The sequence below is a fragment of the Oncorhynchus kisutch genome, linkage group LG6, assembly GCF_002021735.2.
Source record: "Oncorhynchus kisutch isolate 150728-3 linkage group LG6, Okis_V2, whole genome shotgun sequence".
Classification (NCBI taxonomy): domain Eukaryota; kingdom Metazoa; phylum Chordata; class Actinopteri; order Salmoniformes; family Salmonidae; genus Oncorhynchus; species Oncorhynchus kisutch.
This window is the reverse complement of record NC_034179.2, coordinates 44,934,650-44,953,524: the sequence shown is the minus strand read 5'-3', so window position 1 is coordinate 44,953,524 and position 18,875 is coordinate 44,934,650. Positions and strand designations below refer to the sequence as shown.

Below are 18,875 nucleotides of genomic sequence, written 5' to 3'. Positions count from 1 at the left end.
ATAGAATGAATAAAATCAACAACAAAAATGTGAAAATATGTCAATCATGTGTTGGTAACCCGTTGAATAAAAGTGATAATGCTCTCGAAGCCAGTGTTTGGAGGATATATTGGCACGGTTTGCCGGCCCTCGACTTCGTTTTAGGCCTAACAACACCCGTGCCATAATACTGGCTTCTCGGGCTTTATCATATAAGTATCCACCAATCAAAAGAAAAGATAGGCGGGAGCTAGACAGAAATGACCGCATCTCTGAGTGAACCAATGATCACATATCTGATTGAACCAAGGGCCCTCTGCTTTGCGATATACTCCAGTGCAGTAGGTGGCAGTATTGCACTACATATTGATTCTAGTCAACTGTTCAAGGTTTAGAAGAAGATTCTAATAAACGTATCAAGAGAAGTGCTTCGATAACAATTAGCTATCGATGAATCTTGTTTGTCATATCACATGACTTTGTTTTGTGTTCATAGTAGCTACGGTTAAGTATTTTTATATTCAGGGAAAAGGCTGGTATAGGTGCACGTTTGGTTACTAGCTAGCAAAGCTGCTAATTTAGCGCCTTCCAACTATCACAGCTAAGCTACGTTTAGCAGGCATTCCATGTCAACTTTCACGAGTAGATATGGAACACCCATGCAGTATTTTTGAGCATTTGGAACGATATGTCGTGAAAGACGTAAGAAAAGCTTTTACCACCCCTCTCATGTACTTCTGGTGTCAGTGTTTGTCAGCTAGGTGAGGGTTAGCCCTTGCGCATGACTCCATTACATTAACGTTACACAAATCGTTGGGCGAAGGCGTGTTCTTTACGGGGGATTTTGTAAAACCGACGCTCAATCTGAAGATTAAGACGCGTCGCTTGCGTTAAGGTTTACGTTGATACACGCCTTGATGTAGTGTTCCCACATGCCATATCTCCATGTTTACTGCGCTTGTTTACGGAAGACAAGAGGCAACCTACTACCTGTACTAATTAGATATTATCTAGCATGCTCTGAACACCTGTGTGTGAGCATAACTCGAAATGTAGTTTCGTCAGATTGAGGCACCCATAGAGTTGTATAGATCTGTGCAAAAGTATATATTTTTCATTTTGAATGATTCTTTGTCGCTGATGAAAGATCAGTTTCTAAAGCCATATCACAAGCGGTGAATATTGACGTTTCTAAACGTTTAAACACAGGGTAGGGATTGTTGTGGGCAAAGCTAATGGCTGAAAACGGTTGTGTTTTCGAGAGCAAGTTGAGGTTGAGCTTCTCTGAATTTAAACACGACCGAACAAAAATAAACACAATTTCAAATATTTTGAGTTATTGTTCATATGGCTGGCGTGGTTACACGCGGTCTGTGGTTGTGAGGACATACTGCCAAATTCCATAAAATGACGGAGGCAGTTTATGGTAGAGAAATTCACATCCAGTTCTCTGGCACCAGCTCTGGTGGACATTCCTGCAATCACCATGCAAATTGCATGCTTCCTCAACTTGACATCTGTGGCATTGTGTCATGTGACGAAACTGCACAGTTTAAAGTGACCTCTCATTGTCCCCAGGACAAGGTGCACCTGTGTAATAATGCTGTTTAATCATCTTGATATGCCACACTTCTCAGGTGGATGGATTATCTTGGCATTGGAAAAATGCTAACTAATAGGGATGTAAACAAATGTATGCACAAACTTTGAGAGAAATATGCTTTTGTGGGTATTTCAGCTCATGAAACATTTAACATGTGTTTTAAAAATTGTTCAGTGTAAAAAAATGCTATCTAGCTAGATAGGATGCTAATAGATTTAGCTACTTGGCCATTATTTTACTAGCTTGCATCTTATGCTAGCACAGATGAAAGGGAAAACATTATCATATCATTATCATTGCTACTAACTAGTCTAGCTCTAGGTAGGCATACATTATATGAAAATATTAAAATGTGCAATGGATGTTAATCTGAGTATGGATATTTACATTTTTAGGCTCCACCAACGGTTTACTACATTCCAGATTTCATAACAGAGGATGAGGAGTCTCAACTATTACAACAGGTAATGGAATACAAGGGAAGGGGGTGACAGACGCACTACACATGTTTAGGTATAACATCAACTAGACATGACATCATGAAATGCCTTTATTCTAATGCTGTTCCAGGTGTATAAGGCACCAAAAACTAAATGGACACAGTTATCCAACAGAAGGCTCCAGAACTGGGGTATGTCAGTGATTTATAACTGAATGTGAGGTGAACTGGGAATGATATGACTGCTGGGTAAAATGCTATTCTTACGCCTATGTACTTAATACAGGTGGGCTGCCTCGCCCGAAAGGGATGCTTGGAGAGAAGCTTCCTGATTGGCTCCTGAAGTACTGCGAGAGAATATCTGCTCTTGGTGCATTTGCTGGGAAGACTGCCAATCATGTGCTGGTGAATGAATACAAGCCAGGGGAGGGAATAATGGTATGGTCCTCACATCAGCTTCAGTCATTAGCACTGTGTGATGACACCAATATTCTTGTGCATTTTTGTGTGTGTGTGAAAATAAGCATTCCATCGGGTGTGGTACTTCTCTGCTTTTGTGTCATTGTTAATTTTGTACAGTACCAGTCAAAAGTTTGGATACCTACTTTATTTTTACTATTTTATACATTGTAGAATAATAGTGAAGACTTCAAACTATGAAATAACACATGGAATCATGTAGTGACCAAAAGAGTGTTAAACAAATCAAAATATATCTTAGATTCTTCAAAGTAGCCACCCTTTGCCTTGATGACAGCTTTGAACACTCTTGACATTCAATGCTTTTCCAAAAGTCTTAAAGGAGTTCTCACATATGCTGAGCGCTTGTTGCCAGCTTTTTTCTGCGGTCCTACTCATCCCAAACCATAACCATCTCAATTGGGTTGACGTCAGGTGATTGTGGAGGCCAGGTCATATGATGCAGCACTACATCACTCTCCTTGGTCAAATTGCCCTTACACAGTCTGGAGGTGTGTTTTAGGTCATTGTACTGTTGAAAAACAAATGTTAGCCCCACTAAGCACAAACCAGATGGGATGGCGTATCACTGCATTATGCTGTGGTAGCTTGTGCTGGTTAACTGTGCCTTGAATTCTAAATAAATCTGTGTCACCAGCAAAGCACCATCACACCACCTCCCCCATGCGTCACGGTTGGAACCACACATGCGGAGAGCATCCGTTCACCTACTCTCACAAAGACACAGCGTTTGGAACCAAAAATCTCAAATTTAGACTCAACAGATCAAAGGACAGATTTCCACCTTCTAATGTCCATTGCTCGTGTTTCTTGGCCCAAGCAAGTCTCTTCTTCTTGTTGGTGTCCTTTAGTCGTTGTTTCTTTGCAGCAATTCAACCATCAAGGCCTGATTCACGCAGTGTCCTCTGAACAGTTGATGTTGAGATGTGTCTATCATCAGAATCCATATATATATATTTTATATTTTTTACCTCAATTTCAACATACTCTCCTCACCCAATACCAATGTGGTATGGATCTGAAATTTTCTATGCTTTAGAACCGGAACCCCAACATAAGCTAGCCAGTTAACTAGCTAGTAGTCAGTTAGCCACTGCTAGCGGTTATCAGCTAACCTCATCCCGGTCAACTCCTGCCAATCTGCACAGCGCTATTCAACCCAGAACATATCGGACTGCTTTTTCTCTACCACATCTCCGGATTCCTACCGTAAGTAAGCTCTGAACCTTTTCACCTGGCTCATCGCAGCTAGCAAGCTGCTATCCGAGAGGCTACTCCTGGCTAACGTCTCTGTCCCGAAGCAAGCACCAATTACCCTGGAGCTAGCCTCGTGCTAGGCCCATCTCCCAGCTAGCTGAAGAGGTCCATCAGCAACTTCTTGGGCTACAATACCTATTTTGCCAATTGGCCTGGACCCCTTTTACTGCCGACACGGAGCCCCGCCGATCCATCAAGATCCTACTGACGTAATCCGCCTGAGGGGGTTTCAACAGGCTCCTCAGTCGCGACGCGACGTCCCCTGAAGCCCCACCTGCTAGCCCCGGCCCGCTAGCTGTCTGAATTGCTGTGTCTCCAGCTCGCCTAGCTATTCACTGGACCCTATGATCACTCGGCTACGCATGCCTCTCCCTAAGGGTCAATATGCCTTGTCCATTGCTGTTTTGGTTAGTGATTGTCTTATTTCACTGTAGAGCCTCCAGCCCTGCACAATATGCCTTAGCTAGCCTCTTTGTTCCACCTCCCACACGTGGTGACCTCATTTGGTTTAAATGATGTCTCTAGAGACAAAACCCCTCTCGTCACTCAATGCCTAGGTTTACCTCTACTGTATTCACATGCCACCATACCCTTGTCTTAACATTATGCCTTGAATCTATTCTTCCGCTCCCTGCTCCTTTTACTCTCTGTTCCGAATGCCCTAGACGACCAGTTCTTATAGCCTTTAGGCGTATCCTTATCCTACTCCTCCTCTGTTCCTCTGGTGATGTAGAGGTTAATCCAGGCCTTGCAGAGCCTAGCTCCACTCCCATTCCCCAGGCGCGCTCATTTGTTGACTTCTGTAACCATAAAAGCCTTGGTTTCATGCATGTTAACATTAGAAGCCTCCTCCCTAAGTTTGTTTTATTCCCTGCTCTAGCACACTACCAACCCTGTCCTAGCCGTGTCTGAATCCTGGTTTAGGAAGGCCACCAAAAATTCTGACATTTCCATCCCCAAGTACAACATTTTCTGAGAAGATAGAACTGCCAAAGGGGGCGGAGTTGCAATCTACTGCAGAGAGAGCGTGCAGAGTTTTGTCATACTATCCGTGTCTGTGCCCAAACAATTCGAGTTTCTACTTTTAAAAATCCACCTTTCCAGAAACAACTCTCTCAATGTTGTCGTTTGTTAAAGACCACCTTCAGCCCCGAGCTGTGCCCCGGACACCATATGTGAATTGATTGCCCCGCATCTATCTTCAGAGCTTGTACTCTTAGGTGACCTAAACTGGGACATGCTTAACACCCTGGCCATCCTACAGTCTAAGCTAGATGCCCTGAATCGCACACAAATTATCAAGGAACCTACCAGGTGCAACCCCAAATCCCTAAACAAGAGCACCATCATAGATATCATCCTGACTAACCTGCCCTCTAAATATACCTCTGCTGTCTTCAACTAGGATCTCAGTGATCACTGCCTGTGTGACCACCTGACGCGATGTTATCTTTCTGGCTCATTTTTCAAAATAAAAGCCTGAAACTATGTCTGAAGACTGTTAACACCTCGAGGAAGCGATAGGAAAAGGAATCTGGTTGATATCCCTTTAAATGGAGCAATGGGAGGCTATGGAACATGGAGTTTTCAAAATAAAAGCCACTTCCTGGTTTGATTTTTCTCAGGGTTTCGCCTGCAACATCAGTTCTGTTATACTCACAGACAATATTTTGACAGTTTTGGAAAAGTTAGTGTTTTCTATCCTAATCTGTCAATTATATGCATATTCTAGCCTCTGGTCCTGAGAAATAGGCCGTTTACTTTGGGAACGTTATTTTTCCAAACATAAAAATAGTGCCCCCTAGCTTCAAGAGGTTTTAACAACTGATTTGCTCAAACGCAGTAAGAAGGAAAGAAATTCCACAAATTAACTTTTAACAAGGCACACCTTTTAATTGAAATGCATTCCAGGTGACTACCTCATGAAGCTGGTTGAGAGAATGCCAAGAGTGTGCAAGGCTGTCAAGGCAAAGGGTGACTACTTTGACGAATCTCAACTATAAAATACATTTTGTTTTGTTTAACACTTTTTTTGGTTACTACATGATTCCATGTGTTAGTTTATAGTTTTGATGTCTTCACTATTATTTTACAATGTAGAAAATAGTGAAAATAAATCAAACCCTTTGAGTGAGTGGGTGTTTCCAAACTTTTCACTGGTACTGTATATGACCAGCACCTGGTAGGTGGTGATTTGGCTACTGCTTACTGCAGGGGGGGTTGGTTGTGTGTGTGTTGTCACAGCCCCATGAGGACGGGCCTCTGTACCATCCCACAGTGACGACCATTAGCCTGGGCTCCCACACATTGCTGGACTTCTACAGGCCCATCAGCGCCCAGGAGGTAAGCTCCCAACACAGCACTGTGTCTGCTCTCATTAATAAATATCTGAATAGATGCTAACATGTAATAATAATTCATCTATGGAGCACATTTCACACGCGCAATATACAGATGCAGTGCATTCGGAAAGTATTTGGACCCCTTGACCTTTTCCACATTTTGTTACGTTACAGCCTTCTAAAATGGACTAAATACAAATAATCAGCTCAGGTGCATCCTGTTTCCATTGGTCATCCTTGAGATGTTTCTGCAACTTGATTGGAGTCCACCTGTGATAAATTCAATTCATTGGACATGATTTGGAAAGGCACACACCTGTCTTTATAAGGTCTAGAGGTTGACCGATTATGATTTTTCAACGCCGATACCGATTATTGGAGGACACACAAAAAGCCGATACTGATTAATCGGCTTTTTAATTATTATTTTTTGAAACATTTTAATTTAAAAACAATTTATATATATATATATATATACACACACACACACACATTATATTATATATATATGTGTGTGTGTGTAATAATGACAATTACAACAATACTGAATGAACAATGAACACTTTTATTTTAACTTAGTATAATACATCAATAAAATCAATTTAGTTTCAAATAAATAATGAAACATGTTCAATTTGGTTTAAATAATGCAAAAACAAAGTGTTGGAGAAGAAAGTAAAAGTGTAATATGTGCCATGTAAAAAAACTAATGCTTAAGTTCCTTGCTCAGAACATGAGAACATGAAAGCTGGTGGTTCCTTTTAACATGAGTCTTCAATATTCCCAGCTAAGAAGTTTTAGGTTGTAGTTATTATAGGACTATTTCTCTCTATACCATTTGTATTTCATATACCTTTGACAATTGGATGTTCTAATAGGTACTTTAGTATTGCCAGCCTAATCTCGGGAGTTGATAGGCTTGAAGTCATAAACAGCGCAATGCTTGAAGCATTGCGAAGAGCTGCTGGCAAACGCAGGAAAGGGCTGTTTGAATGAATGCTTACAGCCTGCTGTTACCTACCACCGCTCAGTCAGACTGCTCTATCAAATCATAGACTTAATTATAATATAATAACACACAGAAATACAACCCGTAGGTCATTAATATGGTCAAATCTGGAAACTATCATTTAGAAAACAAAACGTTTAATTCTTTCAGTGAAATAAGGAACCGTTCCGTACTTTATTGACGGGTGGCATCCATAAGTCTAAATATTGTTGTTACATTGCATAACCTTCAATGTTATGTCATAATTCCGTAAAATTCTGGCAAATTGGTTCGCAACGAGCCATGCGGCCCAAACTGTTGCATATACCCTGACTCTGCGTGCAATGACCGCATGAGAAGTGACACAATTTCCCTATTTTTATATTTCCCGCTAACATGAATTTCTTTTAACTAAATATGCAGGTTTAAAAAATATCCTTCTGTGTATTGATTTTAAAAAGGCATTGATGTTTATGGTTAGGTACATTCGTGCAACAATTGTGCTTTTTTTTGCAAATGCGCTTTTGTTAACTCATCCCCCATTTGACGAAGTTGGCTGTCTTTGTTAGGAAGAAATAGTCTTCTGACAGTTCACAACGAGCCAGGCGGCCCAAACTGTTGCATATAGCCTGACTGCATGCACAGAACGCAAGAGAAGAGACCCTTGTCAAAATAAAATAAATTCATGTTAGCAGGTAATATTAACTAAATATGCAGGTTTAAAAATATATACTTGTGAATTGATTTTAAGAAAGGCGTTGATGTTTATGGTTAGGTACACATTGGTGCAACGACAGTGCTTTTTTTCCCGTGAATGTGCTTGCTAAATCACCTGTTTGGCGAAGTAGGCTGTGATTCAATGATAAATTAACAGGCACCGCATCGATTATATGCAACGCAGGACAAGCTAGTTACCCTAGTAATATCATCAACCATGTGTAGTTTGATTTTGTTTACAAGATACGTTTAATTCTAGCTAGCAACTTACCTTGGCTCCTTGCTGCACTCGCATAACAGGTAGTCAGCCTGCCACGCAGTCTCCTCGTGGAGTGCAATGTAATCGGCCATGATCGGTGTCCAAAAAATGATGATTACCGATTTGTTATGAAAACTTGAAATCAGCCCTAATGAATCGTCCATTCCGATTAATTGGTCGACCTCTAATAAGGTCCCACAGTTGACTGTGCATGTCAGAGCAAAATCCAAGCCATGAGGTCAAACAAGCTCCGGGACAGGATTGTGTTGAGGCACAGATCTGGGGAAGGGTACAAAAAAAATGTCTGCATCATTCAAGAACACAGTGGACTCCATCATTCTTAAATGGAAGATGTTTGGGACCACCAAGACTCTTATTAGAGCTGGCCGCCTGGCCGAATTGAGCAATCGAAGGAAAAGGGAGGTGACCAAGAACCCAATGGTTCAACAGAGCTCTAGAGTTCCTCTGTGGAGATGGGAGAACCTTTCAGAAGGACAACCATCTCTGCAGCATTCCACCACTCAGGCCTTAATGGTAGAGTGGCTAGCTGGAAGCCACTCTTCAGTAAAAGGCACATGACGGCCTGCATGGAGTTAGCTTCTCTGGTCAGACCAGCTTCTCTGGATGACACCAAGATTGAACTCTTTGGTCTCACGTCTGGAGGAAACCTGGCACCATCCCTATGGTGAAGCATGATGGTGCCAGCATCATGCTGTGGGGATATTTTTCAGTGGCAGGGACTGGGAGACTAGGCAGGATTGAGGGTCGCCCGGACTTGAACCCGATCAAACATCTCTGGAGAGACCTGAACATAGCTGTGCAGCGCCGCTCCCCATCCAACCTGACAGAGCATGAGAGGATCTGAAGAGAAGGGGAGACACTCCCCAAATACAGGTCTGCCAAGCTTGTAGTGTTATACCCAAGACTTGATGCTGTAATCGCTGCCAAAGGAGTTTCAACAAGGTACTGAATCAAGGGTCTGAATACTTACGTAAATGTCATATTTCAGTTAAATTTTATATACATTTACAAAAAAATGTTTTTCTGTCATGTTGTATTGTTTGTAGATTGAGGAAAAAAACTTTTGAAACAATTTTAGAATAATGCTTTAATGTGGAAAAAGTCAACATGTCTGAATACTTTCCGAATGCACTGTTTATACAGACACTAGATGACATGCAGACTTATAGTATTACACGACAGTATTACTAGGTCATTCCACGACAAGAGTGCCTGTTGCGTCCTTTATATATTTTAAGAAGAAATTGTGCACCAATAGAGCTTGCCAGTTTGTAGTCCTAAAATACGTTTAAACGTTACCTCTGGTTCGTTCCGCCATCCAAATCAAATCAAATTTATTTATATAGCCCTTCGTACATCACCTGATATCTCAAAGTGCTGTACAGAAACCCAGCCTAAAACCCCAAACAGCAAGCAATGCAGGTGTAGAAGCACGGTGGCTAGGAAAAACTCCCTAGAAAGGCCAAAACCTAGGAAGAAACCTAGAGAGGAACCAGGCTATGTGGGGTGGCCAGTCCTCTTCTGGCTGTGCCGGGTGGAGATTATAACAGAACATGGCCAAGATGTTCAAATGTTCATAAATGATCAGCATGTTCGAATAATAAGAAGGCAGAACAGTTGAAACTGGAGCAGCAGCACGGCCAGGTGGACTGGGGTCAGCAAGGAGTCATCATGTCAGGTAATCCTGGGGCATGGTCCTCGGGCTCAGGTCCTCCGAGAGAGAGAAGGAGAGAATTAGAGAACGCACACTTAGATTCACACAGGACACTGAATAGGACAGGAGAAGTACTCCAGATAAAACAAACTGACCCTAGCCCCCCGACACACAAACTACTGCAGCATAAATACTGGAGGCTGAGACAGGAGGGGTCAGGAGACACTGTGGACCCATCCGAGGACACCCCCGGACAGGGCCAAACAGGAAGGATATAACCCCACCCACTTTGCCAAAGCACAGCCCCCACACCACTAGAGGGATATCTTCAACCACCAACTTACCATCCTGAGACAGGGCCGAGTATAGCCCACAAAGATCTCCGCCATGGCACAACCCAAGGGGGGGGGGCGCCAAACCCAGACAGGATGACCACATCAGTGAATCAACCCACTCAGGTGCCGCACCCCTTCCAGGGACGGCATGAGAGAGCCCCAGTAAGCCAGTGACTCAGCCCCTGTAATAGGGTTAGAGGCAGAGAATCCCAGTGGAAAGAGGGGAACCGGCCAGGCAGAGACAGCAAGGGCGGTTCGTTGCTCCAGAGCCTTTCCGTTCACCTTCCCACTCCTGGGCCAGACTACACTCAATCATATGACCCACTGAAGAGAGGAGTCTTCAGTAAAGACTTAAAGGTTGAGACCGAGTTTGCGTCTCTGACATGGTTAGGCAGACCGTTCCATAAAAATGGAGCTCTATAGGAGAAAGCCCTGCCTCCAGCTGTTTGCTTAGAAATTCTAGGGACAATTAGGAGGCCTGCGTCTTGTGACCGTAGCGTACGTGTAGGTATGTACGGCAGGACCAAATCAGAGAGATAGGTAGGAGCAAGCCCATGTAATGCTTTGTAGGTTAGCAGCATCCTTATGGGAAAAAATGAATGGGGAAAGAATAGGTGTTTTGGAATAAGCGCAGAAAATGTCTGAGATTAACACAGGCTTAGGAGATCTTATTTTTTTTATTTTATCTATGAGATGATAGCATTCAGTTAACATGACCTTTTATGAATTATGAAGCGTTTTTGTGATTTAAAAAAATATATATTATTACTAAAAATGATTCAATTCACAAAGTTAGCTGATGAAGATGATCTTATAGAACAAAACATGTAAGATCTCCTCAGCCTGTGTTTACCACAGACCTTTATATCCAAAACCCTACAAAAATGCCATTAATTTTCCTCATAGGCTTTGTCCAACGAACCGTGGAGAAGTTAGTGCCTACAAAAAGATGGCATTTCTTTCAACAGAATTTTTAAAAGCCTGTTATTAAATGGTGCCCCTATTAATATATAGACCACATGGAGAATTCAAAATCTTTTTTTATATGAATAATGGCTTGCTAAAGTGCCAAAATGCAGCATTTTGACACGTCCCTCCATCAACCCTGTCACTTCTTGGAAGACTTTAGCCCAACGAATACCCAAGCGTCTCCATCATTGTAGAGCCATAGTTATTTTGTTGCTTTGACAGTCATTTAATTTTTTTTTATTTAATGTGATTAATTTACGTCTGTCCCTCGTTTTAAAGGTAGACTCCGCTACACTACCGTTCAAAAGGTAGTGTAGCTGAATATCTACATAGGCGTACGGAGGCCCATTATCAGCAACCATCACTCCTGTGTTCCAATGGCACGATGTGTTAGCTAATCCAAGTTTATCATTTGACAAGGATAATTGATCATTAGAAAACCCTTTTGCAATTATGTTAGCACAGCTGAAAACTGTTGGTCTGATTAAAGAAGCAATAGAACTGGCTTTCTTTGGACTAGTTGAGTATCTGGAGCATCAACATTTGTGGGGTCAATTACAGGCTCAAAATGGCCAGAAACAAAGACCTTTTTTCTGAAACTCGTCAGTCTATTCTTGTTCTGAGAAATGAAGGCCATTCCATGCGAGAAATTGCCAAAACTGAAGATCTCATACAACGCTGTGTACTACCTTCACAGAACAGCCTAGAAACTGTCTCTAACCAGAAGAAAAAGGAGTGGGAGGCTACGGTGCACAACTGAGCAAGAGGACAAGTACATTAGTGTCTAGTTTGAGAAACAGACACCTCACAAGTCCTCAACTGGCAGCTTTATTAAATATTACCCGCAAAACACAAGTCTCAACGTCAACAGTGAAGAAGCGACTCCGTGATGCTGGCCTTCTAGGCAGAGTTCCTCTGTCCAGTGCCTATGTTCTTTTGCCCATCTTAATCTTTTCTTTTTATTGGCCAGTCTGAGTGATGGCTTTTTCTTTGCAACTCTGCCTCGAAGGCCAGCATCCCAGAGTCGCTTCTTCACTGTTGACGTTGAGACTGGTGTTTTGCGGGTATTATTTAATGCAGCTGCCAGTTGAGGACTTGTGAGGCATCTATCTTTAAGGTCAACCCTGTTACGTGAACTGAACTCTTGTTTTAATATGGTTAAATTCTTCCTTTTGGGAAAAATATTCAACAGAAACCATGAAAATGTAATGCTCATCATATAGGCTTAGTTATAGCGTTGGACTAGTAACCGAAAGCTTGACAAGGTAAAAAAGATCTGTCGTTCTGCTCCTGAACAATCAAGTCAAATCAAAGTTTATTTGTCACATGTGCCGAATACAACAGGTATAGACCTTAGAGTGAAATGCTTACTTACAGGCTCTAACCAATAGTGCAAAAAAGGTATTAGGTGAACAACAGGTAAGTAAAGAAATAAAAACAACAGTGAAACGACAGTGAAAAATAACAGTAGCGAGGCTATAAAAGTAACGAGGCTACATACAGACACCGGTTAGTCGGGCTGATTGAGGTAGTATGTACATGTAGATATGGTTAAAGTGGCTATGCATACATGATGAACAGAGACTAGCAGTAGCGTAAAAGAGGGGTTGTTGGGTGGTGGGACACAATGCAGATAACCTGGTTATCCAATGTGCGGGAACACTGGTTGGTCAGGCCAATTGAGGTAGTATGTACATGAATGTATAGTTAAAGTGACTATGCATATATGATAAGCAGAGAGTCGCATCAGCTTGAAAGAGTGATTGGGGGGAACACACAATACAAATACACCGGGTAGCAATTTGAATACCTATTCATGGGGTCTTATGGCTTGGGGGTAAAAACTGTTGAGATTACTTTTTGTCCTAGACTTGGCACTCCGGCACCGCTTGCCATGCGGTAGTAGAGAGAACAGTGGGTTGGCTGCATTCTTTGGCAATTTTTAGGGCCTTCCTCTGACACTGCCTGGTGTAGAGGTCCTGGATGGCAGGCAGCTTTGCCCCAGTGATATACTGGGCCATTAGCACTACCCTCTGTAGTGCCTTGCGGTTGGAGGCTGAGCATTTGCCGTACCAGGCAGTGATGCAACCGGTCAGGATGCTCTCGATGTTGCAGCTGTAGAACCTTTTGAGGATCTCAGGACCCATGTCAAATCTTTTTGGTTTCCTGAGGGGGAATAGGCCTTATCGTGCCCTCTTCACGACTGTCTTGGTGTGTTTGGACCATTCTAGTTTGTTGGTGATGTGGACACCAAGGAACTTGAAGCTCTCAACCTGCTCCGCTACAGCCCTGTCGATGAGAATGGGGGCATACTTGGTCCTCCTTTTCCTGTAGTCCACAATAATCTCCTTAGTCTTGGTTACGTTGAGGGTTAGGTTGTTATTCTGCCACCACCCGGCCAGGTCTCTGACCACCTCCCTATACGCTGTCTCCATCGTTATCGGTGATCAGGCCTACCACTGGTGTGTCATCTGCAAACTTAATGATGGTGTTGGAGTCGTGCCTGGCCATGCAGTCGTGGGTGAACAGGGAGTACAGGAGAGGACTGAGCACACACCCCTTGGGGTTCCAGTGTTGAGGGTCAGCGTGGCAGATGTGTTCCTACCTACCCTCAACCCCCTGTGGGCGACCCATCAGGAAGTCCAGGATCCAGTTGCAGAGGGAGGTGTTTAGTCCCAGGATCCTTAGCTTTGTGATGATCTTTGAGGGGACTATGGTGTTGAACGCTGAGTTGTAGTCAATGAATAGCATTCTCACATAAGTGTTCCTTTTGTCCAGGTTGAAAAGGGCAGTGTGGAGTGCAATAGAGATTGAATCATCTGTGGATCTGTTTGGGCGGTATGCAAATTGGAGTGGGTCTAAGGTTTCTGGGATAATGGCGTTGTGAGCCATTACCAGCCTTTCAATGCACTTCATGGCTAACGACTTGAGTGCTATGGGACTGTAGTCATTTAGGCAGGTTGCCTTCGTGTTCTTGGGCACAGGGACTTTGGTGGTCTGCTTGAAACATGTTAGTATTACAGACTCAATTAGGGACATGTTGAAAATGTCAGTGAAGACACCTGCCAGTTGGTCAGCACACGTCCTGGTAATCCGTCTGGCCCCGCAGCCTTGTGAATGTTGACCTGTCAGCTACGGAGAGCGTGATCACACAGTCGTCCGGAACAGCTGATGCTTTCATGCATACCTCAGTGTTGTTTGCCTCGAAGCGAGCATAGAAGTGATTAAGCTCGTGTCACTGGGCAGCTCGTGGCTGTGTTTCCCTTTGTAGTCTGTAATCGTTTGCAAGCCCTGCCACATAAGACGAGCATCGGAGCCGGTGTAGTATGAATCAATCTTAGCCCTGTATTGACGCTTTGCCTGTATATGGTTCGTCGCAGGGCATAGCAGGATTTCTTAGAATCTTCCGGGTTAGAGTCCCGCTCCTTGAAAGCATCAGCTCTACCCTTTAGCTCAGTGCTAATTTTGCCTATAATCCATGGCTTCTGGTTGGGGTATATACGTACAGTCACTGTGGGGACGACTTCCTCGATGCACTTATTGATAAAACCAGTGACAATTGTGGTGTACTCAATGCCATCGGAAGAATCCTGGAACATGTTCCAGTCTGTGGAAGCAGAACAGTCTTGTAGTTTAGCATCTGCTTCATCTGACCACTTTTTTATAGACCGAGTCACTGGTGCTTCCTGCTTTCATTTTTGCTTGTAAGCAGGAATCAGGAGGATAGGGTTGTGGTCGGATTTACCATATGGAGGGAGAGCTTTGTACGCTTCTCTGTGTGTGGAGTACAGGTGATCTAGAAAATGTTTTTCCTCTGGTTGCACATTTAACATGTTGATAGAAATGAGATTGAACTGATTTAAGTTTCCCTGCATTAGTCTCCGGCCACTAGGAGCGCCGCCTCTGGGTGAGTGGTTTCCTGTTTCCTTCATTGAAAATAAGAATTTGTTCTTAACTGACTTGCCTAGTTAAATAAAGGTTAAATAAAAAATGGAGTAAAAGCAGGTGAGCTGGTTCTCTTTTTGGAGAGTTTTGTATTAGAAAACTGAGCGGTTCGAGCATAACACATCAACCCTGTTATCTATCCATGGATAGACAGGCTAGAAATGTTTTAACAATTACATTTTTGGGGGTGAAGAGCGCGTTCAATTTCCACTCGCTGTTGCACACAACAAGATTCTAGTCCCCATGTCATAAAGGGATTCATGGCTGATTTTTAAGAATAAATTGTCAACCCTGTTACTTTATTTGGCACTCAATAGACTCTTACTATAGTTTATTTAACCTCTTAAAAAGGGAACTTGTTTTTATGAAGTTGAACATGTGCTCTTCTTGACACTGTTATGATGTGATTTATTATTCTAATTTTTTACCAAGTTACACTTCTCAAAAGGCACCGAATTGGTGGAACTAGTTTACTAACGTCTTGTCACTCACTTCATCCCCAGCTGGATGAGGTGCCACAGACTGAGGAGAGCCGCTACCTCCTGTCTCTGCTGGTGCGGCCGCGGAGCCTCCTCATCCTCCAGGACGACATGTACCAGCGCCTCCTCCACGGCATCCAGGGGACGCACCACGACTCGCTCACTGAAAGGGTTGCCAACCTGCTCGCTGCCGGGGTCCTGCCAGGGGCCACATTAACCCGAGGCACCAGGGTGTCCCTCACCGTGCGTCACGTGCCCATAGTCATGAGGGCCAATCTGCTCCTGGGCAGGAAATGACAAGAGGAAGTGACATTTGAGTCACTTGGGAAAAAATTGACACCATGATACAGACTGACTTGATTATGTCATTCATTGTCTGCCAAGGAAAAGTTTAAATGGGATCCTTGAGATGTCCCAAATTTCAAACGGGTAGGGTTGTTGCAGTGGATATATTAACGCCACACCGGCAGTTAGTCATGGCTGCAGTAAAGTTCCACATGACAATGGCAACGGTCACGGTAATCTCCTCTGTGTTCTGGACATGCGTTGGTAGCAGGGCCTTAAATGTGTAATTCACTAGCCACGTTGGCAGGTGGTAACACTCAGGGCTCTACAGTGTGAGCATTTCATAAAAATAGTCAAGTATGGGCACAAGTGCCAGTTGTGATTTATACCAAAATAAATGCCATTTTGTTTTATATCTGGTAATGCACAATGAAATCTGAATCCTAATGTTATAGCTATCCCACCTCGCACAGCAATTCTGCCTGTCTAGGGGGCTATGAGCACCATGTGTGAAGGGCTAAAAGGTTTGTTTTTAGAAGCAATGCGCACAGGAATAAAAGTTGGTCTAATTTACTCAATTCGACTGCAGTGAGACGGTCCCCGTTTTTCTTGGCTATTGACATTGTTTTGTTCACAAACAAGGTTTATTTTTAATGTTGGAGTTTGCTTCCACTGCTAGCAAAAACAGACATTGTCGGATTCTACTAGTGAGATTCTCACAGGCACACATGACTTGAGTGGCCCTGTTACCAAGGTAACCTTAAATGGGCAGCAGCATTTTTTTTCTGTTATTTTGGTTCAAAGGTCACAGAATATTAACTCGGTCAATATATAACATTCTTACTAGTAATACATTTGTTTTAGAAACATTACTAAGCATGCTCATGTTTTTTTGTGTGTAATTATGCAAAGCTATATTTTGTCTGGTAAAAAAATCAAGTGGCTAGTAGATTTAATAATAATAATTATACCTGCCACAGTGGCTGGTATACAGAAAAGTTTGTTTTAGGCCCTGGTTGGTAGTACCCAAATTGCTAATGACCTTCAGGTCACCAATGGCCTGGTACTCAGGGCTCTATTGTCCTTCTAACCACTCTGACATCAATGCAAATACAGTTGAAAATCACAAACACTTATCTTCAAAACAGTATTGTGCTTTTAAAACTCACCTCACTGTGATGATCAATTTGAAGAAAGAATTTCAACAACAGGTTGAAACTGAGTGGAAAACATGGTCGTCGTTTCAAAGCCCAACACAATGAAATGGACAGCACTTTCTAAGGTGATGATTAATTCAAAACATACATACACATATTCGAGCTTACGCATATGCAAGGCTAAAAAGGTTTAAAAAACAGATTTAAATGATTGTGCCATTTATACAATATATAGCTTACCACATATTATGCACGGCAGAAAAACATAAAACAAAACTGATTTCAGATGTAATTGGTCTAGCCTACACTTCAAAATTAAACAAATTCTAGTAATTGCCTTTTAAGTGTGGACTGTATTATTATGCATACTGGATGGACTGGTTGCCTTGTGCTACACGCCAAACTTTGTCCACGAGTCTAGGAGAGATCGTATAGGCTTAGGCGAAGCTGTTGGTTCATTGATTGTGCAGGGCGGCTTACGGAGTTAGCCTACAATTATAGTGATGTTGTATTTGATTTTTGAAAAACCTAGTGCATTCTTTATATTTCCATAATTTATTAGGCTTACACATGACCTTTTAGCTATACAGAATCTCACCACTACAGCTCTTCTCTCCTTCATTCCTTTCTCGGCCATGCAGAGAGAGGGGCTGTCAACGGTTGAATTAAATGTTTTGTTGTGAAAACATGTTAGTATTGATGTTCCCCAACAGATTTTACTTGGTTTCCAAAATTAAGCAATGGGTTGCTGCAAGAACAGGGTTGGAGAGCCCATGGCATACAGTTTGTTTATATGTTTATATGCAACCCCGTGTGAAAGCAAAGTTGTTGTGGTTGCCACTAAAAAGAGGATCTCTGCTGCTACTATATTTATTTCTTAGCTGCTCATATTAAGCACATGCTCCGCTAGAAAACTGAAGTAGCCTACCCATCATTGGAGAAAATATATATATCGGTGGGAAAGTGGCCTCCATTCACTATTGGATTACATACGGATGATGTCTTGCCCACTTGTCCCCTGCCCCTGCCCCTGTTCTTGCCCATTTGATAACTGGCCCTTCTTAAATCAAAACTAGTTTTGCACATTAAAGATTAAATTGAGAAAAGTATGATTTTTTTGCGACTTTCTCATCAGTAGCCTGTAGTTGCATCATGCAGCCCATATATTTTTGATTTCTTGGACATTTTTAAGGTTTGTATCATTCACAATTGTTGCCAAATTATTAAATCTAGCGAATATGAACTGTTCATGTGATCACATCCGACGGCTCGGACACTCGTCGGATGTGGAACACCTATGTGAGAATTCTGTTCATTGACTACAGCTCAGTGTTCAACACCATAGTACCCTCAAAGCTCATCACCAAGCTAAGGATCCTGGGACTAAACACCTCCCTCTGCAACTGGATCCTGAACCTCCTGACAGGCCGCCCCCAGGTGGTGAGGATAGGTAGCAACACATCTGCCACGCTGATCCTCAACACTGGAGCTCCCCAGGGGTGCGTGCTCAGTCCCCTCCTGTACTCCCTGTTCACCCATGACTGTATGGCCAGGCATGACTCCAACACCATCATTAAGTTTGCTGACGACACAACTGTGGTAGGCCTGATCACCGACAACGACGAGACAGCCTATAGGGAGGAGGTCAGAGACCTGGCCGGGTGGTGCCAGAATAACAACCTATCCCTCAACGTAACCAAGACTAAGGAGATTATTGTGGACTACAGGAAAAGGAGCACCGAGCATGTCCCCATTCTCATCGATGGGGCTGTAGTGGAGCAGGTTGAGAGCTTCAATTTCCTTGGTGTCCACATCAATAACAAACTAGATTGGTCCAAACACACCAAGACAATCATGAAGAGGGCACGACAAAGCCTATTCCCCCTCAGCAAACAAAACATTTGGCATGGGTCCTGAGATCCTCAAAAGGTTCTACAGCTGCAACATCGAGAGCATCCTGACCGGT

General features: G+C 42.9%; 1 protein-coding gene across 1 annotated transcript; it reads left to right on the top strand.

The window, feature by feature from the left end:
* Positions 1 to 335: 335 nt before the first annotated feature.
* alkbh6 (alkB homolog 6) lies at positions 336 to 17,246 on the top strand. Its single transcript, XM_020485766.2, has 6 exons — positions 336 to 681; positions 1,978 to 2,046; positions 2,153 to 2,213; positions 2,308 to 2,459; positions 6,003 to 6,101; positions 15,492 to 17,246. The coding sequence occupies exons 1-6, from the start codon at positions 628 to 630 to the stop codon at positions 15,762 to 15,764; spliced, it is 708 nt and encodes a 235-aa protein (XP_020341355.1). The 5' UTR covers positions 336 to 627; the 3' UTR covers positions 15,765 to 17,246.
* Positions 17,247 to 18,875: the final 1,629 nt, after the last annotated feature.